The sequence below is a fragment of the Oncorhynchus kisutch genome, linkage group LG22 (genome assembly GCF_002021735.2).
Source record: "Oncorhynchus kisutch isolate 150728-3 linkage group LG22, Okis_V2, whole genome shotgun sequence".
In the NCBI taxonomy this organism is placed as follows: domain Eukaryota; kingdom Metazoa; phylum Chordata; class Actinopteri; order Salmoniformes; family Salmonidae; genus Oncorhynchus; species Oncorhynchus kisutch.
Genome location: NC_034195.2, coordinates 8578222 through 8605971, shown reverse-complemented (window position 1 = coordinate 8605971; position 27750 = coordinate 8578222). Strand labels below are relative to the sequence as shown.

Below are 27750 nucleotides of genomic sequence, written 5' to 3'. Positions count from 1 at the left end.
GCCGATTTATGATTTTTCAATGGAGATGGCGATTTATTGGAGGACCAAAAAAAGCCGATACCGATTAATCTGCATTATTTTTTTAGATGTATATTAATGATAATTACAACAATACTGAATTATTTTAATATAGTACATCAATAAAATCAATTTAGCCTCAAATAAATAATGAAACATTTTCAATTTGGTTTAAATAATGCAAAAACAAAGTGTTGGAGAAAGTAAAAGTGCAATATGTGCCATGTAAAAAAAATCCAACGTGTAAGTTTCTTGCTCAGAACATGAGAACATATGAAAGCTGGTGGTTCCTTTTAACATGAGTCTTCAATATTCCCAGTTAAGAAGTTTTATGTTGTAGTTATTATAGGACTATTTCTCTCTCTACCATTTGTATTTCATTTACCTTTGACTATTGGATGTTCTAATAGATACTTTAGTATTGCTAGCCTTATCTCGGGAGTTGATAGGCTTGAAGTCATAAACAGCGCAATGCTTGAAGCACAGCGAAGAGCTGCTGGCAAATGCAGGAAAGTGCTGTTTGAATTGAATGCTTACGAGCCTGCTGCTGCCTACCACCGCTCCGACTGCTCTATCAAATCATAGGCCTAATATAATAACACCAAAATACGAGCCTTAGGTTATTAATATGGTCAAATCCGGAAACTATCATTTTGAAAACAAAACGTTTATTTTTTCAGTGAAATACAGAACCGTTCCATATTATATCTAAAGGGTGGCATCCCTAAGTCTAAATATTGCTGTTACATTGCACAACCATCAATGTTGTCATAATTATGTACAATTCTGGCAAATTAATTACGGTCTTTGTTAGGAAGAAATAGTCTTCACACAGTTCGCAACAAGGCCCAAACTGCTGCATATACCCTGACTCTGCTTGCACAGAACGCAGGAGTGGTGACACAATTTCCCTAGTTAAAAGAAATTCATGTTAGCAGGCAATATTAACTAATGTGCAGGTTTAAAAATATATACTTGTGTATTGATTTTAAGAAAGGCATTGATGTTTATGGTTAGGTACACATTGGTGCAATGACAGTGCTTTTTTTCACAAATGTGCTTGTTAATAGATCACCCATTTGGCAAAGAAGGCTGTTATTTGATGATAAATTAACAGGCACCGCATCGATTATATGCAACGCAGGACAAGAGAAACTAGTAATATCGTCAACCATGTGTAGTTAACTAGTGATCATGTTGAGAGTTTTTTTTATAAGATAAGTTTATGCTAGCTAGCACCTTACCTTGGCTCCTTGCTGCACTCGCATAACCGGTGGTCAGCCTGTCTCCCCGTGGAGTGCAATGTATTCGCCCATAATCGGTGTCCAAAAATGCTGATTACCGATTGTTATGAACACTTGAAATCGGCCATGCCGATTAATTGGTCGACCTCTTGTCTTCACTGACATTTTCACCCTCTCCCTGACCGAGTCTGTAATACCTACATGTTTCAATCAGACCACCATAGTCCCTGTGCCCAAGAAAGGGAATTACTACTGCCCTGTAGCAGTATAGATGTGAGTGCTACGGGGTGATAGTCCCTGTGCCCATGAACAACAGGGGAACTTATGGCGGTCTGCTTTAAACATGAAGATATTACAGACTGGGTCAGGGAGAGGTTGAAAGTGAAGACACTTGCTAGCTGGTCAGCGCATGCTCTGAATGCGTATCCTGGTAAACCGCCTCGCCCCGCGGCCTTGTGAATGTTTACCTGTTTAAAAAGTCTTTCTCATATTGGCTACAGAGTGTGAGATCACAGTTGTCTGGAACAGCTGATGCTCTCATGCATGGTTCAGTGTTGCTTGCCTTTGAAGCAAGCAGAGAAGGCATTTAGCTCATCTGGCAGATTTGCGTCACTTGGCAGCCTATGGCTGGGTTTCCCTTTGTAATCCGTGATAATTTGCAAGCCCTGCCACATCCGATGAGAGTCTGAGCCAGCATAATCAGATTAGATTTTACATGCTGACCAGACCGGACACGTCGGGTGCGCCGCAAAATACAGTTTGAAATCCATGTTCAATTATTGCACCCACACTGCTTGCGTGCGACAACGAGCGTCTGTGATGCCAAGGGGTAAAATAGAAGTCATTCCTATTTCTGACGCAGATCGCACTGCAAGTCCTGCCTCTCCCATCTCATTGGTTTATAGAAGCAGGTACCCAAGTGCCATCTCATTGGTTATACCCACGTGGGTGATTGAAAGATGAAATGTTTTGCCGGTCGTTGTAGTAATACTAAAGTGTAGATGCCAATCACCATATAAGTTCAAAGAAAGCCTGGAAGGAGGAGAAATGAATAGAAACGATTCAGTTGGCCATTTTATGTGTGGATTACTTGTCGGAGTAGAGGACCTTGTGTATTTCAGGTAAAATAACAACTCAATGTTTATCCCAGGACAAATTAGCTAGCAACGGCTGGCTAAATAGGACAAATTAGCCAGCAAGTGCAAACAAACGAGCTAAATTGCCATACATGTTTAATGCTTTTTTGACCTGTCCGCAAATGTAATTCTTTCAGAGTTTGTTTTGATATTTGGACCTGTCGTGATCGCGTTTGGTGTAGGGGGACAAAATAAATGTATGCACGATGGCGCATACGCGCAGCCGGTTTGGGTTCCGTGTTAGTCCTGTATTGACACTTTGCCTGTTTGATTGCTCATCGGAGGTCGTAACGGTATTTTTATAGGTGTCCCACTCCTTGAAGGTGTAAACTCAGTGCGGATGTTGCTTATAATCCATGGCTTCTGGTTGGGATGTACAGTCACTGTGGGGATGTCGTCGATGCACTTATTCATGAAGCTGGTGACACCTCAATGTTATCTGATGAATTCCGGAGCATATTCCAGTCCTGTAGCTTAGCATCCGCTTCATCGGACCACTTTCATATTGAGCATGTGACTGGTACTTCTTGTAAGCAGGATTCAAGAGGATAAAGTTACCGTCAGCTTTGCCGAAGGGAGGGCAAGGGACAGCCTTTCATGTATTTCGTGTGGAGTAAATGTGAGCTAGAGTCTGTTTCCTCTAGTTGTACAGGTGACATGCTGGTAAAACAGATTTTAGTTTCTCTGTGTTAAAATCACTGGCCACGAGAACTGCTGGATCTACATTTTGTTTGCTTACGGCCCTATACAGCTCATGAGTGCGGGCTTAGTGCCAGCATTGGTTTGTGGTGGTAAGTGGAGAACTATGAAAAAATAACTATCTTCATAAATAATAGGTATTCTAACTCGGGTGAGCAAAAACTCAAAACTTCCTTAACATTAGAGGTTGCGCACCAGCTGTTAACAAAGATTCCGGAACTTCTACAAACATGGAGCATTGGTACATTGTGGGAGGCAACCCATCTGTCTAGAGACTAATCGGACGATGTTGGCCTTTTACGGATAGCGGACGATTATTGAGTGAAGTTATGATATTAAATACATTTGACTATCTCTTGCTTATCTGAACACGTGGCCATTCTCATGCTGTAAGAAATCAACATTTTGAAGCATATATATATATATTTTCTTTTTGTTTTTTTTGGGGGACGACTGCTCTTATGGATGGCAATTTTCATGCTGTAAAACAGTAGATCTGATGATGTACCACTATCAGACGGTTTTGTTCCCCCGGCCCCCCAAAAAATCTGTATCGGACCCAGAACTTATCGGTCAGGCTCTAATATGAACTCGGTCACTGGTGGTTCATATAGCTTTCAGTCTTGTGAAATGGCCAGTCTCATGTCTACTCGCTTGATATTGATCTCGTCTGGCACTTGTTACAGCATATAGCCAGTCACCCCTCTCCATGTGAACCAAGGAACTCACTGATAAATATGATCCTAACTACTGTCAGGTACAGTCAAGTTTCTGCGCTTTCATTTGTCTCTTAGCCTTTTCAGGAGACGCAACAGACTGGGCAGAGTGTATGGGAAGGCTGTGACCTGTTCCTAGAGGAAGCAGTCATTTTTGCTTTTCTGCAGATGGAGCAAGATCCATAAGAAAATGACTCTGAGGCTGGACACTTTTTGCTTTTATTGCAACATGTGTAACCCAGCAGAACCACCATTTGAGGAACAACATACTGAATCCTCTACAATGTGTAAATATTTGCGTGTATCCTCTTGATTCACAGAATTTGCCTGCGCCAAAACATTTTTCTTCGAAGTAGAACATTTTGGGTTGGTGACACACAGGGTCCATTGAATACTTTTTTTAGGAATCCATTCATGCACTTAGTTCCCCTGAATTAGAAAAGGTACCTATCTTGACGTAACAGGTCAGTAATGGGTCCAACTCTTGGTGCATGTTCAAGTGTGAACTGTGAAGGTTAAAAGTTTTGGTCAACCAGAACGTTATTCTAGAGGTAGGTTACATTTGAATAGTTTATCCATGCACAAACACCTGTTTTTAGTCCCTCAATAATATTGTAATTTAATGGGCCTATGTGTGAGTCTGAGAGCATATTCGGTGTCCTTGTGTATCTCAATTTGTAGTGGTCCGTTATTGAATCCTGGTTGTTGGCCTCTTTTGGATCATGATGATAGCATTTCTTCATCTTCTCTGGGAGTCCAGAGATCCTGGTGGTATTTTGAGTTGAGCCAGACTGGTATTATTGGCACATTTGTTGTCTTTTACCCGACTCATATATTTTATAACGTATCAGTTTTTATACAATTGATATTTATCTAGGAAGATCAAAAAAAGATCGTACTATTTAGAGCACTTTAAAATGTACTGATAATCTGATTTAGATATTGAGGCCCACCTCCTTTAAACGCCACCTGCAACCAGAGGAAATGCTTTTTACGTGAGATTTCTAAAAGAGCCGGGCCAATATCGTGACATTCTTGGATTTACCAGTTAAAAGAATCGACTGATACACAGAAACAGATGAGAATGAAATAACCTACATGGTGAAAACACAATACAGCAACACGGTGCAATTTCTTTTTTCAACAATTACAAGTTGGCTTTCTCCTCAGCTTTTAGCTGTTTTAATAGTGCAGGAGCCCCTGACACTCACCAGTTTGTCTTCGAAAGCCTGGCTTTGCAAGAGGAGGACGGTGGCATCCTGTCCTTTTTAGCTCTGCTCATCAGTAGCTTTTTGTATTCTTGAAGAGCCTGACTTGACTACCCCCTCTCACTGGCTGGAGAAGTGGAACTCTTGCTTTGAGCTTTCATTTCCCCCCTCGGGCTTCTGTGACAGCTTGCTGGTGCTGCCTGGCTGGGCTTGTCAAAGAGAATGTCCGGAAGCCTTTAGGGAGGACATGGATGGACCTAGAGCGCGTGCACGGTTAGATTGGTCTCTTTTCTAGTTGAAACATGATATAATGGGGGTCTCTAGTGCCTTTTCACACTACTGTAGGTTTTACTACTGATTTTGTTTATTTGTATCTTCATTAGATTTTGCAGCTACTCTTCCTTGGGTCCTCAAAAAACAAACCATTGCAAGTAACAAAACCCTGATAGTCCCACAAAGGTAAAATACAACAATATACAAACAATACATCATAGAAAATACAGAACAGAATGAATATATAGTGTTATCAAACCCTTTTTGTCCAAATGTTTCTTTTGAATATTTTAGTGAATGGATAATGGGGAAGTTTAAAGCTTTGAATTAGCTCCTTCAGGCCTGGTGTTTAGAAGGAAAGATGGCATGATATGAGGGACCGGAAGTTAATGGTCCACCTTGACGATTGCCCCGTCAGCTCCAATAGCACATAGCTAATGTTATTTTTCATAGCATTCTTCTATAAAACATTTATGCACATTACTTTTTCTCTTTTTAAAAACATTGTTGATTCAAATCTCTACTCAACCTTGTAGTTCATAAAGAACGCTTAGATAACTGAGCCGGAGTGCTGAAATGGAATTGTGTTCACCGTTATGTGATTGGTAAATCAACAAGGGAGGGGAGGGACAGTCCCAGGCAGTGTTCATGTATCTAAAGTACATTTTGCTTAACCATCTTAGTGGCCAAGGCATCTGTGTTTGGTGTGCGTGAAATCTACATCCACAGGGCTCTACAGTGCAACCATTTTACTTGCATATAGCCTAAATGTTTTGCTGTGTGACCTGGAATTTTGCGCCTAGGCAAATTTGATAGATTCCAGCTTTTATTACCCCATATTTTAAATTGTGCTCCCAAATTTATTTTTGCTTACATTTTTCAATTTAGGCGCACACATTCTCCTTGTTTAAAATGTTTTTTTTAAAGTTGGCCCCTGTTGGTTCGACCTGGGTGGGGGGTGCTCCCTACCTGGCCATGGACCCCTAGTACCTCCCCCTGAAACCATTTAGAGCCATATTAAAAATACGCTCCTGGTAACCCGTTCAATTGCCAGGTGCACGGCTGTCCATTTGCAATGTCTTACAATGGACATTTACCAACACGAATTGGACATGCTCTAATATACTGTAGAAATGCTCAATTGACTGGCTCGTTGAACTCGGGATGGCCGAGCAGTGATAGTGGTTCCTGTCCATCGCTCGTCTCCATCGCTCGTGTTGATTTCAGCCTGTCCATTTGGTGATGGTAAATACATTGGAAATGTACACTGTACATTTTATATTGCAAATGGACAATGTCAATATATTATACTGTCAGTCAATAAGATATCATATTGACACAACTCACTTTGTCCAACTCTTTTTAATAGCCAGGATTCACATATTTCAGAGCTGGCCCACAATTCATAGTGCCTTCTGTTGAAACCATAAACCTTCAAAAACATGGTTATATTCGTGCTGCGAGTCCTGTTTGGACATTGTGTAGACCTAGCTGAGGCGACCATGAGTTTCGGCTCGATTAAGATCGTTCAGCAACTACCTTTAATTAGTGCTGAAAATTCGCTTTTTCCGGGCGTTGCTGCGGGGTCCATGAAAGAGCTATCGGGCAAACTTAAGGCTCTGTCTGTATGGGCCGAGATGGTTTCAATGCACCTAGTCTTGTGATTTTGGAACTTTTTTTAAATGTTGTCATTTTCACAACGTTCAAAATTAATTGAAGTTATTGCAAATGGACGAGGCTGTTTCTCGGCCTGAGAACCTAGAGCCACAACTCACCGACTTAAGCTCTAGAATCAAATCAAATGTATTTATATAGCCCTTCTTACATCAGCTGATAACTCAAAGTGCTGTACAGAAACCCAGCCTAAAACCCCAAACAGCAAGCAATGCAGGTGTAGAAGCACGGTGGCTAGGAAAAACTCCCTAGAAAGGCCAGAACCTAGAGAGGAACCAGGCTATGAGGGGTGGCCAGTCCTCTTCTGTCTGTGCCGGGTGGAGATTATAACAGACCATGGCCAAGTTGTTCAAATGTTCATAAATGACCAGCGTGGTCAAATAATAATCACAGTAGTTGTCGAGGGTGTGTAAGTCAGCACCTCAGGTGTCAATGTCAGTTGGCTTTTCATAGCCGATCATTAGGAGTATCTCTACCGCTCCTGCTGTCTCTAGAGAGTTGAAAACAACAGGTCTGGGACAGGTAGCATGTCCGGTGAACAGGTCAGGGTTCCTTAGCCGCAGGCAGAACAGTTGAAACTGGAGCAGCAGCACGGCCAGGTGGACTGGGGGACAGCAAGGAGTCATCATGCCAGGTGGTCCTAGGGCTCAGAACCTCAGAGAGAGAAAGAGAATTGGAGAGCATACTTAAATTCACATATTCACACAGGACACCAGATAAGACAGGAGAAGTAGTCCAGATATAACAAACTGACCCTAGCCCCCCGACACATAAACTACTGCAGCATACATACTGGAGGCTGAGAGAGGGGTCAGGAGACACTGTGGCCCCATCCGATGACACCCCAGACAGGGCCAAACAGGAAGGATATAACCCCACCCACTTTGCCAAAGCACAGCCCCCACATCACTAGAGGGATATCTTCAACCACCAACTTACCATCCTGAGACGAGGCAGAGTATAGCCCACAAAGATCTCCACCACGGCACAGCCCAAGGGGGGCGCCAACCCGGGCAGGAAGATCAAGTCAGTGACGCACCCCCCCCCCTAGGGACGGCATGAAAGAGCACCAGTAAGCCAGTGACTCAGCCCCTGTAATAGGGTTAGAGGCAGAGAATCCCAGTGGAGAGTGGGGAACCGGCGAGGCAGAGACGGCAAGGGCGGTTTGTTGCTCCAGAGCCTTTCCGTTCACCTTCACACTCCTGGGCCAGACTACACTCAATCATATGACCCCCTGAGTCTTCAGTAAAGACTTAAAGATTGAGACAGAGTCTGCGTCTCTCACATGGGTAGGCAGACCATTCCATAAAAATGGAGCTCTATAGGAGAAAGCCCTGCCTCCAGCTGTTTGCTTAGAAATTCTAGGGACAATTAGGAGGCCTGCGTCTTGTGAGCGTACGTGTAGGTATGTACGGCAGGACCAAATTGGAAAGATGGGTAGGAGCAAGCCCATGTAATGCTTTGTAGGTTAGCAGTAAACCCTTGTAATCAGCCCTCGCCTTAACAGGAAGCCAGTGTAGGGAGGCTAGCACTGGAGTAATATGATTTAAAAAATTGCTTCTAGTCAGGATTCTAGCAGCGATGTTTAGCACTAACTGAAGTTTTAGTGCTTTATCTGAAAGTAGAGCATTGCAGTAGTCTAACCTAGAAGTGACAAAATAATAGATGAATTTTGCTGCATTTTTGGACAAAGTTTCTGACTTTTGCAATGTTACATAGATGGAAAAAAGCTGTCCTTGAAACAGTCTTGATATGTTCGTCAAAAGACATCAGGGTCCAGAGTAACGCTGAGGTCCTTCAGTTTTATCTGAGACGACTGTACAACCAAGATTAATTGTCAGATTCAACAGAAGATCTGTGTTTCTTGGGACCTAAAACAAGCATCTCTGTTATGTCCGAGTTTAAAAGTAGAACGTTTACAGCCATCCACTTCCTTATGTCTGAAACACAGGCTTCTAGCGTGGGCAATTTTGGGGCTTCACCATGTTTCATTGAAATGTACAGCTGTGTCATCCGCATAGCATGTTTTCGAATGACATCCCCAAGAGGTAAAATATATAGTGAAAACAATAGTGGTCCTAAAACGGAACCTTGAGGAACTCCGAAATTTACAGTTGATTAGTCAGAGGACAAAACATTCAGAGACAAACTGATATCTTTCCGATAGATAAGATCTAAACCAGGCCAGAACATGTCCGTGTAGACCAATTTGGGTTTCCAATCTCTCCAAAAGAATGTGGTGATCGATGGTATCAAAAGCAGCACTAAGGTCTAGGAGCACGAGGACGGATGCAGTGCCTCGGTCTGACGCCATTTAAAGGTCATTTACCAAGTCAATGGCATTGAATAGAAAACTACAACAACAAAAAATCCTACTTCCTGAATGGATTTTTCTCAGGTTTTCGCCTGCCAAATCAGTTCTGTTATACTCAGACTTATTTTAACAGTTTGAAACTTTAGTGTTTTCTATCCAAATCTACAAATTCTATGAATATCTTCTGGTCCTGAGTAGAAGGCAGTTTAATTTGGGCACGCTTTTCATCCAAAATTCCAAATGCTGCCCCCTACCCTAGAGAAGTTAAGGGTTAATTCCACACTTATCGGGAGGACCTTAGCAACATTCCTGTGGATGCATTGTGCTTCTAAACTTAACGGTTCTGTTGCTGTCACCCAAAAGCACCTCAAATTTAGGTCAGGCTTCATTCCGGGCCTACTTTTGCACGGCCGCTGCAGTCAAACTAAGCGAGCTACATTCAAGTGGGGCATCGGGCCATCAGTCAATAAGATATCATTCTGACAACAAACTGGTACATACTGACACCAAACCCACTTTGTCCAACTCATTTAGAAGCCAACTATCACATTTCAGAGCCGGCCCAAAATTCACAGCACCTTCTGTTAAAACCATTTAAAAAAACTTAGAACGTAACTACGTGTTATCTGCAGGTCCAGTTCTGACATTATGTGTAGGCCTAGCTGAAGCGACTCCCGAGTTCGGAGACCGAGCAGCTACCTTAATTTGTGCTGAAAATGCACTTTTTCCGGGTGTTGTAACAGGATCCCTGAAATAGCTATCGGACCAACTTCAGGCTCCGTCTCTGGGTCGAGGCGGTTTCAATGCACCTGGTCTTGTGATTTCTGGGACTTTTCTAAGTGTTGTCATTTTCGCACCGTTCAAAATTAATTGAGTTATTGCAAATGGACTACGGTGTTTCTCGGCCTGAGAATCTTTTTAGAGCCACACAACTCACCGTGCACTACCGACTGAAGCTCCAGAACAGGTTTATAAAATTTCAGATCTCTAGGTCTGACGGTTCTTTAGTTTGAACACCGGTAACTATTGCAGGCTCTGTGTATGTAAACCTCACACTGTGTCACTCCACATTGACTGTGTATAGAAAATCACGTAGCGCGTCGAAACCCGCCTTAACAGATTCGCCTTAACACGCCGCAACTGGATCTAACTTTTTTGAAGAAAAAAACACATTTGCTTAACCATCACCAAACGGACGTTGTACGATTTCTAGTAAATTACGATAGATAAATGGATGTTTCTATTTTTCCTTACACCGTAGCTTTATGTACTTAGACTTGAAGCGGTCAAATTTGTGCTGTATTACCGTTTTCAACCTTTTAATCCCAGAAAATGGGCATTCATTCAAAGAGCGTTGAGGCCTCGACGCCATCTTGTTTCTGGGCTAAAAGTGCATTGGGCCAAACCTGTGCTCACGAGTTTCGTCTTCAAAGTCTTTTCCATTTTACGAGAAACGGCCATGTACGTTTAATGGTTTGACCATTTGCAATAAGCAGCTAGTCGCCATTTGGTGGAATTTTCCTGTACAGCAGAAAAATGTCAATTTAAACATCAGTCTCTCTGACATTTAGTTTGACTTCCTGGAAAACCGGGCCCTGGGGGACGACTTGAGGCCGTCGGCATATTTTAATAACACCCGCAGACATCTAGTAAGGGACCGTACATTTGCAATGCCACTCACGTCCCTTGTTGGTAGGTTTGATAGTCAGACCTTATGGAATCCAGTTGTTCTGATTTAGATTAATAGACCACTGTTGGAAGTACAGAAATGTGGAAGCAAAAAGTGCTACTGTACCTATAATTTGAATATTTAAAAATTATGCCTTTTTTTCACAGCCAAGTTAAGTCCCCAACCCCCACCGAACACCCCTTCCTAAGTAAACCTATGGTGGCACTTTAAAGAGGAGGAAGGGCTCATGGTAATGGCTGTAACGGAATAAATGGAATGGTTTCCATGTTTTATACCATGACCTTTACACCATTCCAGACATGAGCTGTCCTACCCTCTGTAGCCTCCTGTGAGATAGCATTTCATGTCATAGAAAGGTCATACATGCACCACTTCCTCATAGGATGTATCATGTTAAACTTGAGTTTCACTTATTCTAGTCTTTCTTTTCTCCCTGGCGTGAGTACATTGTGTGTGACCATCTCTCTCTCTGTGTATTTTTAGGCTACCAAGGAGTTTCTGGAGGAAATCAACAAGTGGACCACTCAGCATGGAGTGTCCCCCCTGTCCTGGGAAGTGGCCGTCAAGTTCCTCATGGCGCGCAAGTTCGACGTGCTCCGGGCCATCGAGCTCTTCCACAGCTACAGGGTGTGTGTGTGTGTGGGTGGGGCGTAACAGTGGTTGCTGAACTAAACTTTTTTAGAAAGATTTATTTTAATTCATGTTTTTTTCCTACATTTGAGGGGGAACATCCCCCTCTTCCTCCCTGGAAGAACCTCCTCTGGTCACATGCAGGTGTATGTGTACATGTCGGCGGGCACACATTTGGGCTTATATGATTGATGGTCATGACAGTGTCATAATGTATTTTCTACAAGTTATTTAAAATTAGAATTATTTTGTAAATGATTGTTTCTTAAATTCTTCAAACTTTCAAACGGAAGGAAAATGTTTTTTTGACACTTATGTAGGTGTCATAACCAGCCATAAAATAATGCAATATGTTACAGAGGGTGTAAATATAGTGTCATGAAAAAGTGAAGTTCAGTGTTACAATATGCACTTTACTAGCAAAGTCTCCAGTAAGTGACGAAGTCCTTTCCATCTATGTAATGTATTACAGGTTATGGACAGTTTGCCTCAACCCATGTGCTGAGCAGGTAGAGTTCAAGACCTACAGGCAGATGTGAGATGTAGGCTACTGAGGAAGTTTTTCATTGGTCAGTAGCCTACAGAGTAATTTGAGAAGAGGTTCAACAATTGCACTATGTACATATTCTAAACCGTGTAACAGTTTTATGTAGAATAAACCATACTTTCCATAATACTGTAGAAGCAGTGTTCTCCTAAGAACTGTAGAAGCAGTGTTCAGTTAAGAACAAATTCTCATTTACAATGACGGCCTAGGAACAGTGGGTTAACTGCCTTGTTCAGGGGCAGAACGACATATTTTTACATTGTCAGCTCGATTCGATCTAGCAACTTTTCAGTTACTGAACCAACGCTCTAACCACTAGGCTACCTGCCGCCCCAGTAATATAACAATGTGCAAATAAATGTTTGAAGAGCACACAGCACCCAAGGTAATGGGTTCATGGTTTTGTGCCTCGGATTGGACACAGTCTACTGTGCGCAAATGTGTAGGATAGACTAACAACTTACATAGCGTAATGGGCTTATTCACAATATGATCTGCTAATGAATAAAAAATGAAAATACATGTTAGACCTGCAATTTAAAACAATACAAGGGGCTTGAATTAGCCTACTTGAATTTGGAGTAGGCTGCCTACCTTGACGGACATCTTTGACAGACATGTTTGAAAAGTCTGGGTAATTGTTGGAGCCAATTTATAAGTTGTCCTGCTCCTACAATTATCTGTGATTTCATTTTTTTTTTAAAACAATTGTGAGCGACGTGTCCACTCGTTTGTTTCCTGCCACTTCAGTTGAAGGGTGTTGTGGTAAATGTTGGCTTCAACTTGGGTTTCCAAACAGTCTTTCATAAAAAAAAAAAAAAAGGGGGGGGGGGGGGGGGGGGGAACTTGGTTTTTGTCACATTCTCTTTATAAAAACAGCGATGGTGTGACACATGGTGAGATTAATGCTTCAGCTATTCATAGCTTTGTGTGCCTGCATCGGCCACATAGGCTACAGAAAAATCTCCTTGCATCCCATCTATTTTAGTCAGACAATGTCCACATTATTCTCACATACAGTACTTTAGAATGTAATCCTAATTTGAATATAAATGCTTAGTGGTAATGGCCTACGTTCTCTTTTTTACACTACATGCTTTTTGGGGGAGGGGAATTCTGCTGTATATTAGGCCCTATATGTACCATTTTATAAAAAATTATAGTTGTATAACACTGAAGTCCTTCAATTAAGTGCTTGAGAAAGTCCTTGAATTTGACTTGCCAATGTCTGTATGAACCCTGCTTAAAGGATGTATAGTCCTAGACCTATTTTGTATAGGTGGTGTTATGGGCTAATTTGCATATACAGTGCACTCAAAGTATGCTTACCGATATTTTGTGCATCCCTAGTAGTAAACCTATACAGTGCCTTCGGAAAGTACTCGGATCCCTTGACCTTTTTCAACATTTTATTAGAGCCTTATTCTAAAATTGCTGAGGATTTTTTTATTTTTTATTTTTTTATCAATCTACACACAATACCCCATAATGACAAAGTGAAAACGGGTTTAAAATTTTATATATATATTCCTTATTTACGTAAGTATTCAGAGCCTTTGCTGAATTTGAGCTCTGGTGCATCCTGTTTTTATTGATTATCCATGAGATTTCTACAACTTGATTTGGATTCCACCTGTAGTAGATTCAATTGATTTGGACATGATTTTGGAAAGGCACACACCTGTCTGAGGTCACACAGTTGACCATGCATATCAGAGCAAAAACCAAGGTCGACGGAATTGTCCGTGGAGCGCATAGACAGGATTGTGTCGAGGCACAGATCTGGAGAAGAGTATCATAAAATGTCTGCAGCATTGAAGGTCCCCAAGAACAGTGGCCTCCATTCTTCTTAAATAGAAGACGTTTGGAACCACCAAGACTCTTCCTAGAGCTGTCTGCCCAGCCAAACTAAGCAATCGGGGTAGAAGGGCTTTGGTTAGGGAGGACTATGAAACTAGTCAGGATTGAGGGAAGGATGAACGGAGCACAGAGATCCTTGACAGACACCTGCTCCAGAGCATTTAGACATTTGGCAAAAGTGGGCATGTAAGTAATCCATACCCATCTCTCCAGTAAATCGTGACAAACTCTCAACTCAGTTTTGGATGAGACCTGACTTAATGACCAAAAATTATCCTATTTACAGTTTGTAGTAAATTTTGGACACTAATTTGTTTGACTCATATCGATGCCATATAGGTTAAAACCAGAGAAGTTGGTTCTAAGGGGCAGTTGACCTTTAATTAATCCTCCATTTGGACGGGGCTGTGTTTAGTCACTTTTGTGGACAAATGGCTCTAACTGTTGAACACAAAATGGGACTTGTCCATTCCAATCCACCACAGAAAATGGAAAGTTCCCAAATGTCTTGTTCTCCCTCTAATTTCCTGAATAGCAGCAGGATGTGGCTAGATTTTGCTGCTTGCATTAAGTCACATAAGGATAAGTCACATAAGGATTAATTTTAAGGACTGAATAATCTTGCCTCGTGTGAAAGGTGTTTGAAATGCCCATATTTGACCTCTGCTTGAATGAAAGTGTTTGAGGTTGAGCTGTATTTGGCTTGTTGATGTGACACCCTTTTTTGTCTTTTTTGGTCTTTTTTTTTTTGGTCCATAAAGGCAAATTATAACTTCATTTGGTTCAAATGGTGACCTACAGGTACCTGCCAAATAATGGAAACACTTGAGTAAATGAGGGAAACAAAGTATATTGAAAGTCGGTGGTTCCACACAGGTGTGGTTCTACCTTTTTATTTAACTAGGCAAGTCAGTTAAGAACAAATTCTCATTTACAATGACTGCCTAGGAACAGTGGGTTAACTGCCTTGTTCAGGGGCAGAACGACATATTTTTACCTTGTCAGCTCGGGGATTTGATCTTGCAACCTTTTCGGTTACAAGTCCAACACTAACCACTAGGCTACCTGCCGCCCCAATTAAAATCCCATCATGCTTAGGGTCATGTCTAAAAATGCTGGGCAGGCCATGTCTATGGCCCCATAGGATGACAATGCCCTCATCCACAGGGCACGAGTGGTCGTTTGATGAGCATGAAAAGAATGTAAACCATATGCCATGGCAGTCTGTCGCCAGATCTCAACCCAATTGAACACTGGAGAGGTGCCTTTTAACAGTGTTTTCCATCAACAAAACACCAAATTATGTTATTTCTTGTGGAGGATTGGTGTCACATTCCTCAGTTCCAGATACTTGTAGAATCTAAGCCAAGGTGCTTTGAAGCGGTTCTGGCTAGTCTATTGCACCTCTATTGTTCCTCAAGCAAAGGGGGGCTGAAGACTTACTAATTTTCCATTAAAACCACTCCTTGAATGCCCCACTCCTTGAAGTTTGCAGTTGTCTAAAAAACAGTATTTTGCTCAACATATTTTTTTACCCTTGAGTGTGAACTTTACTGTATTTGTACTTGGAATATTGCTTTTCAACAGTAAAAGTAAAAAAAAATCGCTGCAGGACATCTGAGGCAGGAAACCTAATATACAAGTAAACTAAAGGTTGTGAATTTTACTCTAAATGTAATGGGGAGACTTGGTTACTGTCATTATACAATTCAATTATTGTTTAAAAAAAAATCCAATCAGTAATGTGGAATTTCAAAGAAATCAAAACATTTTCTTGTCAATTTGAGAATCATTAAGCCTTTTATATTAGCATTGTCACACCAGAGGACAAATTCAAGGCTCTAATACATAAAATTGTTAATTAAACTGGACAAAAAGTTGAAGGTGGCCACAACAATTTGAAGAAAATACATTTCTCCCATTTGTACTCACTGGTAGTGTGCTTTGTGCACTCTCTCAAAATATTGAATGCTACTTTGCCCCGTAGGGCCACTAGTATATTGTCCCCCACATTAATTCTATGGTGACCCCTCCTATAACTGTAAGCATGTTATGTAATACGTCAGTCCTTTGTCCACGGGTATCCAACTGTTTTCCACGGTAGTCCGTTGAAGCCTCTTGATCCGCGTGGAGCAAAGCGGGAGACGAGGTAAAGGCGCTCTAGTCACTTGGGCAGGTAGTTCTTTGGAACTGTTATTTTAGTGTAGCCTACAAGGTTTCATTCACAGCTTCCCACAGGTATTTATAGCTTATCTGCTTCTATATCACGGTATCTCTGTAATATGACACATCCTAGCACTGAAGCAACACATCCTGAAGCTCATCTGTCAAATGGGTTTATTTTCCTTTCTCTTTCCTTTCATCTAAACTTCCTTGTAATCACATGACGAGTGAAAGCACACTCGCTGGTAGGCGTTATCCATATTATTGATTTTGATCAGTACAGATTAAGGAAAGGCCAGTCACTGAAGAGTTCTGAGACACTGTCTGGGATGAGGAATGCAGTTCTGTTTGCATCCTCCAATCTTTTGCTCCTGCCTAGCACCAACACACCCAATTCAACAAATCAAGGTCTTAATTTAAGACTGATTAGCTTATCATTTGAATTCGTTGTGCTGGGCTGGAACAGAAGCAGACTTTTGCTCTGGCTCGGCACAAACACACCTGATTGGACTAATAGTAGCGGCCTACAATGAAGATGTAGGTGGATTTGAATCAAGTGTGTTTAGTGCTGGACTGTAACAAAGCATGCACACATTGCAACCCGAACACCTGTGTAGTGGATGGATGTTGTACTGTAGGCCTCACAGGCCTGATGTTCCCTTTTTTAACTCTTTCTCATGTTTCTAGGAGACCCGTCTGAAAGAGGGCATTGTCAAACTACAGCCACAGGAGGAACCTCTGCGCTCAGAACTGCTCAGTGGAAAGTTCACTGTGCTGGTGAGTCTAATGGTTTCAAGTTTTAATGTCACATGTACAGTTAAATGCCTTTCTTACAAGCTCTAACCCCAAAAATGCAGTAATCAATAATCAAATGCTAAAATTGACAAACGCACAAGATCTAAAAAAAAATAACAAATAACACAAATTAAGCATACTACATACAGGGTCAGTTCCAGTACCATATTTACAATGTGCAGGGATACTGGATTGATAGGGGTAAGGTGACTAGGCATCAGGATATATTATTAATAACAAAGTAGCAGCTGTGTGTGTTGGGCCCTGTGAGTGCATAGGGACGGTGAAAAATAAGAAAATATAAAGGTCAACTCCGATATTTTGTTAGCTATTTAGTGGTCTTATGGCATGGGGATCAAAGCTGTTCAGGTGCTTGTTGGTGTCTGACTTGACATCTGTGGCGTGGGTGGTTGGAGTCTTTTTAATGATTTTCCAGGCCTTCCTTTTACACCGCCTAACTGTCCGCACCACCCTCTGTAGCGCCATGCGATCGAGGACAGTGCTATTGTAATACCAAGTAGTGATGCAGCCAGTCAAGGTGCTCTCAATGGTACAGCTGTACAACTTTTTGAGGATTTTGAGAGCCCATGCCAAGCCTGTTCAACCTCCTGGGTGGGAAGAGGCGCTGTCGCGGCTTCTTCACGACTGTGTGTGCATTAAGTTCTTAGTGATTTGGACACAGAGGAACTTGAAGCTCTCAACGCGTTCCACTGCAGGCCCAGTCGTGGGTGAACAGGGAGTACAGGAGAGGAATAAACACACATCCCTGTTAACCAATTGTGTGTGCCAAGAGTGTATGCCAGCTTTGGCAACCCTGTGCGTTTTCTCCTGCATCGTGCCTACTGAACACAGCCCAGATGCTGAAAAAGATGAACACTATAACAACTCCAGGACTAGACTATCCTCTGTCTATGGAGCAGCTAGTAGATGTTGTTTCCCTTCCTGTCACTCACTCCCCATTAGGAGGAAGCTCTTGTCAGGATGGGGAGACCGGCAGAGGAAATGCTCTTGAACTTTTTTTATTTTACAGCTTTGAGATTTCTGGAGCTGTATGAGCTTAACCATGGTAGCAATTAAAAGGGAACCGTTTAGAGATTATGGGAAATTCTTAGACTAAAGGTACACTGTTGATTTAATGTGCATTTTACATTTTTGCTGCATTTGTTAAAATTACTCTGGATACATTCAGTAGTATGGTAATATGCTTGGAACGTTTGGGGTAGGTGCAACAAGACGAAAAAAAAGGGTTTGAGTGAGGTATAACTGGTGCTTCCAAGTGGCCACACACCTCCAAAGTGTGCACAGTTCCTAAGTAATTTCAATGCACTTTTATGACTCAGTCTTCAACTAAGGTTTTTTTGTTTCCTGAAAAGCTTCTACCCACAAGCCATAAGACCGTTTAAATAGCTAACCAATATCTACTATTTAGTCATCTGCATTTACAGACTCATCACATATGCTGTTGCTACTGTTTACTGTCTATCCTGTCGTCTGGTCACTTTATCCTGGAGTGACTTCAGAAATGATTTACACCCCTTCACTTTCTCCACATTTTGGTGTTCCAAAGTGGGATTAAATGTTTTTTCGATTTGTGTAACACTAATATACACTATATATATACAAAAGTATATAGACATCCCGACATCCCTTCAAATTAGCGGATTTGGTTGACTTCAGCCACACCTGTTACTGACAGGTGTATACAATTTGAACACACAGCCATGCAATCTCCATAGACAAACATTTGCAGTAGCTTGGCCTTACTGAAGCGCTCCGTGACTTTCAAAGTGGCACCGTCATAGGATGTCACCATTCCAACAAGTCAGTTCGTCAAATTTCTGCACCGGTTAACCAAGTGCTGTTATTGTGAAGTGGAAACGTATAGGAGCAACAACGGCTCAGCCGAGAAGTGGTAGGCCACACAAGCTCACAGAACACGACCGCCGAGTGCTGTAGCGTATAAAAATAGTCTGTCCTCGGTTGCAACACTCACTACCAAGTTTCAAACTGCCCCTGGAAACATCAGCACAATAACTGTTTGTCGGGAGCTTCATGAAATGGGTTTCCATGGCCGAGCAGCCGCACACAAGCCTAAGATCACTATGCCAAGCGTCAACTGGAGTGGTGTAACGTTCTCCACCATTGGAGTCTGGAGCAGTGGAAACACATTCTCTGGAGTGATGAATCACGCTTCACCAACTGGGTGTCCAGTCCGATGGACTAATCTGGATTTGGTAGATGCCAGGAGAAAGCTACCTGCCCGACTGCTTAGTGCCAAATGTAAAGTTTGGTGGAGGAGCAATAATGGTCTAGGGCTGTGATATGGTTTCGGGCTAGTCCCCTTGTTCCAGTGAAGGGAAATAAACGCTACAGCATACAATGACGTGCTAGATGATTCTGTGCTTCCAACTTTGTGGCAACAATTTGGGGAAGGCCCTTTCCTGTTTCAGCATGACAATGCTCCCATGCACAAAGTGGGGTCCATACAGAAATGGTTTGTCGCTCGGTGTGTAAAATATTGACTGGCGTGCAGAGCCCTGACCTCAACCCCAACTTACACCTTTGGGATGAATTGGAATGCCGACTGCAAGCCAGGCCTAATCGCCAAAAATCAATGCCCAACCTCCCTAATGCTCTTGTGGCTGAATGGAAGCAAGTCTCAGCAGCAATGTTCCAACATCTAGTGGTAAGCCTTCCCAGAAGCGTGGAGGCTGTTATAGAAGCAAAGTAGGGACCATATTAATGCCCATGATTTTGGAATGAGATGTTTGAGGAGCAGGTGTCCACATACACTACATGACCAAATGTATCTTGATTAGATAAGAATTCAACCCCCTGAGACAATACATGTTAGAATCAATTACAGCTGTGAGTCTATAATAGCTTTACATACCTGAATTGTACAATATTTTAACATTCATTAAGCTTTGTCAATTTGGTTGTTGATCATTGCTAGACAGACATTTTCAAGTCTTGCCATAGATGTAAGATTTTTAAGTCAACTGTAATTGGGTAACTCAGGAACTTTCAATGTCATCTTGGTAAGCAACTCCAGTGTGTTATGTTATTGTCCAGCTGAAAGGTGAATTTGTCTCCCAGTATCTATTGGAAAGCAGACTGAATAAGGTTTTTCTTCTAGGATTTTGCATGTGCTTATCTGTTTATTTTTATCCAAAGAAACCTCCCTAATCCTTGACGATGACAAGCATACCTATGATGCAGCCACAACTATGCTTGAAAATATGAGGAGTGGTACTGAGTGTTGTTGGATTTGCCCCAGACACTTTATTCAGGACATGGTTAATATCTTTGCCACATTTTTTTGCAGTTTTACTTTAGTGTGTTATTGCAGACAGGATGAATGTTTGGAATATTTTTATATTCCTTCTCACATTTTTTTTTTTAAGTCACCATTGTGCTCATGGTGAAATCCCTGAGCAATTTCCTTCCTCTCCGGCAACTGCGTTAGGAAGGACGCCTGTATCTTTAGTGACTGGGTGTACTGATACACCATCCAAAATGTAATTATTAACTTCACCATGCTTTTTATTTTATTTTTACCCATCTACCAATAGGTTCCCTTTTTGAGGCATTGGAAAACCTCCCAGGTCTTTGTGGTTGAATCTTGTTTTGAAATGCATTGCTCGACTGCGAGACCTTACAATTATCGGGTACAGAGATGAGGTAGTCATAAAAAAACAATTTTAAACATTATTACTATTAGTCCATGCAACGTATGTGTATTGTTAAGCACATTTTTACTCTTGAACTTATGTACAGTTGAAGTTTACATACACTTTAGCCAAGTGCATTTAAACTCAGTTTTTCACAATTCCTGACTCTTAATCCTAGTAAAAATTCCCGGTCTTCAAGAGTAAAAATGTGCTTAACAATACACACACGTTGCATGGACTAATAGTAATAATGCTGCTTTTTGTTTTATGCTGCTCTGTCTGTATGCTACGTCTTGCTTGTCCTATGTTGCTCGTCCTATGTTGCTATGTCTTGCTTGTTCTATGTTGCTATTGTCTATATTGTAATTGTTTTTAATAACCTGCCCAGGGACTGCGGTTGAAAATTAGCCGGTTGGCTAAAACCGGCACTTTTACTGAAATGTTGATTAATGTGCACTGTCCCTGTAAAAATAAAAATAAACTCAAACTCAAACTTTATTTTAAGAATGTGAAATTTCAAAATGATAGTAGACAGAATGATTTATTTCAGCTTTTATTTCTTTCATCACATTCCCAGTGGGTCAGAAGTTTACATAAACGATTTAAAGGCAATCCTACCAAATACTAATTGTAACTTGGGTCACACATTTCGGGAAGCCTTCCACAAGCTTCCCACAATAAGTTGTGTGAGTTTTGGCCTATTCCTCGTCCCAGAGCTGGTGTAACTGAGTCAGGTTTGTAGGCCTCCTTGCTCGCACACGCTTTTTCAGTTCTGCCCACAAATGTTCTATAGGATTGAGGTCAGGGCTTTGTGATGGCCACTTCAATACCTTGAATTTGTTGTCCTTAAGCCATTTTGCTAGAAATTTGGAAGTATGCTTTGGGTCATTGTCCATTTGGAAGACCCATTTGCAACCCAGATTTAACTTCCTGACCGATGTCTTCAGATGTTGCTTCAATATATCCCCCTTATTTTCCTGCCTCATGATGCCATCTATTTAAGTGCACCAGTCCCTCCTGCAGAAAAGCACCCCCACAACATGATGCTGCCACACCCGTGCTTCACTGTTGGGATGGTGTTCTTCGGCTTGCAAGAGTCCCTTTTTCCTCCAAACATAACGATTGTCATTATGGCCAAACGATTCTAATTTTGTTTCATCAGACCAGAGGACATTTCTCCAAAAAGTACGATCTTTGTCCCCATATGCAGCTGCATATCGTAGTCTGGCTTTTTTTATGGCAGGTTTTGGAGCAGTGGCTTCTGCCTTGCTGAGAGGCCTTTCCAGGTTCTGTCGATTTTATATAACTAGTTTTACTGTGGATATAGATACTATGGTAGCCATTTCCTCCAGCATCTTCACAAGGTCCTTTGCTGTTGTTCTGGGATTGATTTTCTCTTTTTGCACCAAAGTACGTTCATCTCTAGGAGACAGAACGCGTCTCCTTCCTGAGCAGTATGTCGGCTGCTTGGTCCTATGGTATTTATACTTGCGTACTATTGTTTGTACAGATGAACATGGTACCTTCAGGTGTTTGGAAATTGCTCCCAAAGATGAACCAGACTTGTGGATGTCTACATCAATTTTTTTTCTGCGGTCTTGGCTGATTTTTATTTTAATTTTCCCATGATGTCAAGAAAAGAGGTACTGAGTTTGAAGGTAGGCCTTGAAACACATCCACAGGTACACCTCCAAGTATGTCAAAGCCATGGCATTTTCTGGAATTTTGCAAGCTGTTTTAAAGGCAGTCAACTTAGTGGATGTAAACTTCTGACCCACTGGAATTGTGATACAGTGAAATAATCTGTAAACAATTATTGGAAAAATTACTTGTCATGCACAAAGTAGATGTCCTAACCGACTTGCCAAAACTATAGTTTGTTAACAAGAAATTTGTGGTGGTTTTAATGACTCCAACTTGAGTGTATATAAACTTACCATTTCAACTGTATTTTCACTTGTGAATGATGCCCAGCATGTGCAGTAAGGCAAGAAACAGTGCATGCCTTTCTGTGATTATTTAAAAAATCATAGTCGCTCACCTCATGTAGCCTAGTCCATAGGCCTTTATGTTTTTGTATCACAACTAAAGTGGCCAAATAACTTTACGTTTAATCCACTTTACAACCAGTGTAGAGCCTAAGTGGCATACATAGGTGGCATGTGAGTTTCAAGTTTGGGTAAAAATTTTCACCATAATTGCACATTTATAATAAAGCGTTACATGCTTTATTCCATTTGCAGTCACTTTTGAAGTTTTCTCCCTAGCCTACTGCAGTGTGTGCATTGCTGCGCTTATGTGAAGAAATAGCCTAATAGTTTTTTTTTTTTTTTTTTTAGCTAAATGGTTCTGATCTGTTGTCAGCCACATTTGCTCTTAAACAGTTTTTTGATGCGAGTGTTTGTATTAATTTGGGATCTCACATCCCACAAATGTCCCAGAGTATGTTTGGAATATTTATTTATAGCACAGAAGGAGAGGTTGACCAATAGAATAGGTTTAACTTTAGAACTATGGGGATAGTAGTTTGACGTAGGTGTTCGTTAGGCCTACTCATTTTGTTGGCAGACAAAGTAGGCAACATGTGGACAGTTCTATTATCTTAAATATGCGCCTCGAAATTCGATGAGGGATTCGCGCAGTTGCGTCCCCGACATGTCGGTCTTCACTTGTAGTATACTACTTCGCTGAGATGCCTGTGAGAAGGACCTGATAACTTAAAAGGCTCTCTCAGATATCTCAATTGAGTGCGAGGTGCTTCGGCGTATGGTAGCCGGGAGAAGGGAATTCTAATTATTATATTCAGCCCAAGAGCACAATACACTTTGGGTTGCAAAAGTGATGGATTTTTTTAGGGGGCTTTACAGCCACACAAGGAGGATGCCACCGGGAAATATAAGGCCTGGTTAGAATATTAAGTGCTTGTCAAATTGTGAAGGAGAGACTGAAGTGTATGCAGCCTGCACAAAACAAACAAATCGGAGCTCGTGCCTTTCATGCATTTTTTTTCTTCTTTCGAATTATCATTAGTTGCATCATGCAGCCTTTAAAATGTATTAAAAATCTAAACATATAGCCAAACTTTTGTATCGCAACTAGAGGTAGATAGCTGGGTTGTATACAGATGGGCTATGAACAGGTGCAGTGATCTGTGAGCTGCTCTGACAGCTGGTTCTTAAAGCTAGTGAGGGAGATGGGAATCTCTAGCTTCTCTAGAACTGGAAGGAAAGGCGACCAAAGGGGGAATTGGCTTTGGGGGTGACCAGTGAGATATACCTGCTGGAGCGCGTGCTACAAGTGGGTGCTGCTATGGTGACCAGCGAGCTGAGATGGGGTGGGGCTTTACCTAGCAGAGACTTGTAGATGACCTGTAGCCAGTGGGTTTGGCGACGAGTATGAAGCGAGGGCCAGCCAATGAGAGCGTATAGGTCGCAGTGGTGAGTAGTGTATGGGGCTTTGGTGGCAAAACAGATGGCACTGTGATAGACTACATCCAGTTTGCTGAGTAGTGTTGGAGGCTATTTTATAGATGACATCGCCAAAGTCAAGGATCGGTAGGATGTTCAGTTTTACAAGGGTATGTTTGGCAGCATGAGTGAAGGAAGCTTTGTTGCGAAATAGGAAGCGGATTCTAGATTTAATTTGATTGGAGATGCTTAATGTGAGTCTGGAAGGAGAGTTTACAGTCTAGCCAGACACCTAGGTATTAGTAGTTATCCATGTATTCTAAGCCAGAGCCAGAGGATTTAACAAGTTACTTCAATAAGGGTTCATAGCTTTCACCTGGTCAGCTGGTGTCTTTAATGAAATTTACACTCAGTGTATATTACAATAGTTTTATGTTATGGAAATGTGAGGTGCACATTTGGACTCATGGGTGTTTGGCTTGCTTGTATGACATCAATGTGGTATTATAATCATCAACGTCTCATCTTTCAAAACACGTAGCCCTTGTAAGTTACAGCATTTCCCTCACTCAAGCAATGAAATTTTTTTGCAAAGGCTGCCAAATTAGTGGGAGGATGGGGGAAACTTCTTGTCGCGTGTGGTGGTCTAAGTCAGAACGGCTGTCAAAATCCTTAGAGCTGTGACAGAGTCCCTGAGATCATGCTACTGTACAGCCACTGGTTTCAATTTAGGCACTTATCAGTGTGCAAATTTGACATTTTCAACCCATATACGGGTATGAGTGTAAAAGGCTGCTAGTAGTAGTAGTACTACTAGTAATATAAATTGGATGTTGAATTCAAAATGGTATTTTATATTAATTCAGAATTGTGAATGTTAATGGTAAGCTGCATAGAGTTTCAGGAAGAATGTTGTGGGGGGGTGTAATATATCATGTTGGTAGTCTTTAGAAGACTGTTGCAATGGGTTCATAACTCAATAGTTCAAATAGAGAAGTCCGGATCCTTCCATGTAGTTTGTCTTGGACTGGGATCAAGTGTGGTAGTGAAGGGTCCCTCCCTCTCTCCCTGCCCTCCTTGCCTGGAAATCTGAGTCAGTCAGCAGGGCTAGAGCTATGACAGCTGATTGTCACCGATCCCTCTTCTCTCCCCCCTCCCTTCCCATTGTCACGCCACTGCCAGTCTGCTGCATCAATTTGAGACCACCTCCTTCCTCACAGAAAGAACACTTCCACCACTTCAGCACTGGCCCTCTGTCTGTATCCTGTCAGGTATTTTTAGTCGTAAGACTATTTTTCCCTCAAATAAGTGTCCAGGGCCCCGTATTCATTATGCGCCTAGGAGTGCTGATCTAGGATCATGTCTTCCACGTAATCTTATTCATTCTAATCTAAAATGTCAAACCTCTTATTCAGCACTCTCACTCAAAGACACTATGAATGTGGGCCCTGATAAAGGGGTAAATACATTTGTCAGAATAGTCACTCAATCCGCTTTTTGGATGTTGGGGTGAGTGTAAATTGTGGCAATGTATTGTATGCTCTTCACTGTTGCGGTTCAGACTAGACTATTCAGTTGAAATTCTGTCATTTTGAATAGGTCACACAGTTGCGCAAAGTGCAAGAACAATGTATTTTCATTGATACTCCAGTAACTTGTTTTAATTGAATGGGACCCTTGTTTTAACAATGGTTTCCGCTTAAGTGCAATGTCCCATTTCATACTGGTTGTTTCATACAAGTCACTCCTTCAGAGATGAGAGGCGGCGCCCATTTTAAATTTGACTGTGAACCCAGGTGCTTCCACGTGGCCAAAGCTCTCATTGCTTCTCATGGTCATGTCTACTCTGCCACCTTGTGGTCAACCTGAACCCAGACCCCATCTTAGATACTTGGACCTGCACGCTGCTGCTCTGTCCCATGTATTTGATGATTGCATGTTGGATCCAGTGTGCAACTAGTCCTGTATGTACTTCTACTGTCAACTTTATGCACCGCTGTCAGAATACCACTTACAATTCCCTGTGTGTTTGACGTTAATACTAAATTAAATTTGCGATCACTTTTTAACACTGTTTTAAAAGACTTCTGGTTTGTGATTTGCTGCTTATTCTCTTCCTTTGCTCAACTAAGGTACTGTATAGAATCTTATTTGAATATTAGGATATTGGCATCTGTGCCCCGCAGTGCAGCTAAAATGCACACCCTAATCGCTCCTTAATTTGACCCCTGTCTGTTCTGTTCTACCAGAGTGTGCGAGACCCATCAGGCGCCTCCATAGCCTTGTACACGGCCAAACTCCACCACCCCAACAAGACAGGCAACCATGTTGTCCTGCAAGCTCTTTTCTACCTCCTGGACCAGGCTGTGGAGAGGTGAGAACAGAGATTTTATATACACTGCTCAAAAAAATAAAGGGAACACTTAAACAACACAATGTAACTCAAGTCAATCACACTTCTGTGAAATCAAACTGTCCACTTAGGAAGCAACACTGATTGACAATACATTTCACATGCTGTTGTGCAAATGGAATAGACAACCGGTGGAAATTATAGGCATTTAGCAAGACACCCCCAATAAAGGAGTGGTTCTGCAGGTGGGGACCACAGACCACTTCTCAGTTCCTATGCTTCCTGGCTGATGTTTTGGTCACTTTTGAATGCTGGCGGTGCTTTCACTCTAGTGGTAGCATGAGACTGAGTCTACAACCCACACAAGTGGCCGAGGTAGTTCAGCTCATCCAGGATGGCACATCAATGCGAGCTGTGGCAAGAAGGTTCGCTGTGGCAAGCAGGACCGCTACCTCGGCCTTTGTGCAAGGAGGAGCAGGAGGAGCACTGCCAGAGCCCTGCAAAATTACCTCTAGCAGGCCACAAATGTGCATGTGTCTGCTCAAACGGTCAGAAACCGACTTCATGAGGGTGGTATGAGGGCCCGACGTCCACAGGTGGGGGTTGGGCTTTACAGCCCAACACCGTGCAGGACGTTTGGCATTTGCCAGAGAACACCAAGATTGGCAAATTCGCCACTGGCGCCGTGCTCTTCAGATGAAAGCAGGTTCACACTGAGCACGTGACAGTCTGGAGACGCCGTGGAGAACGTTCTGCTGCCTGCAACATCCTCCAGCATGACCGGTTTGGCGGTGGGTCAGTCATGGTGTGGGGTGGCATTTCTTTGGGGGGCCGCACAGCCCTCCATGTGCTCGCCAGAAGTAACCTGACTGCCATTAGGTACCGAGATGAGATCCTCAGACCCCTTGTGAGACCATATGCTGGTGCGGTTGGCCCTGGGTTCCTCCTGGGTTCCTCCTAATGCAAGACAATGCTAGACCTCATGTGGCTGGAGTGTGTCAGCAGTTCCTGCAAGAGGACGGTATTGATGCTATGGACTGGCCCGCCCGTTCCCCAGACCTGAATCCAATTGAGCACATCTGGGACAAGATGTCTCGCTCCATCCACCAACGCCACGTTTCACCAGACTGTCCAGGAGTTGGCGGATGCTTTAGTCCAGGTCTGGGAGGAGATCCCTCAGGAGACCATCCGGCACCTCATCAGGAGCATGCCCAGGTGTTGTAGGGGGGTCATACAGGCACGTGGAGGCCACACCACACTACTGAGCCTCATTTTGACTTGTTTTAAGGACATTACATGAAAGTTGGATCAGCCTGTAGTGTGGTTTTCCACTTTAATTTTGAGTGTGA

General features: G+C 42.2%; 1 protein-coding gene across 1 annotated transcript in view; it reads left to right on the top strand.

Annotated features, from left to right (window-relative positions):
- The window catches only part of ptpn9a (protein tyrosine phosphatase non-receptor type 9a), a 43815-nt gene that overhangs the window by 4173 nt on the left and 11892 nt on the right, over nucleotides 1-27750 (top strand). The window contains exons 2-4 of the mRNA XM_020456075.2: nucleotides 11456-11599; nucleotides 16860-16949; nucleotides 26298-26422. Coding sequence (XP_020311664.1) covers nucleotides 11456-11599; nucleotides 16860-16949; nucleotides 26298-26422 — 359 coding nt within the window. The remainder of the gene's footprint in view (nucleotides 1-11455; nucleotides 11600-16859; nucleotides 16950-26297; nucleotides 26423-27750) is intronic.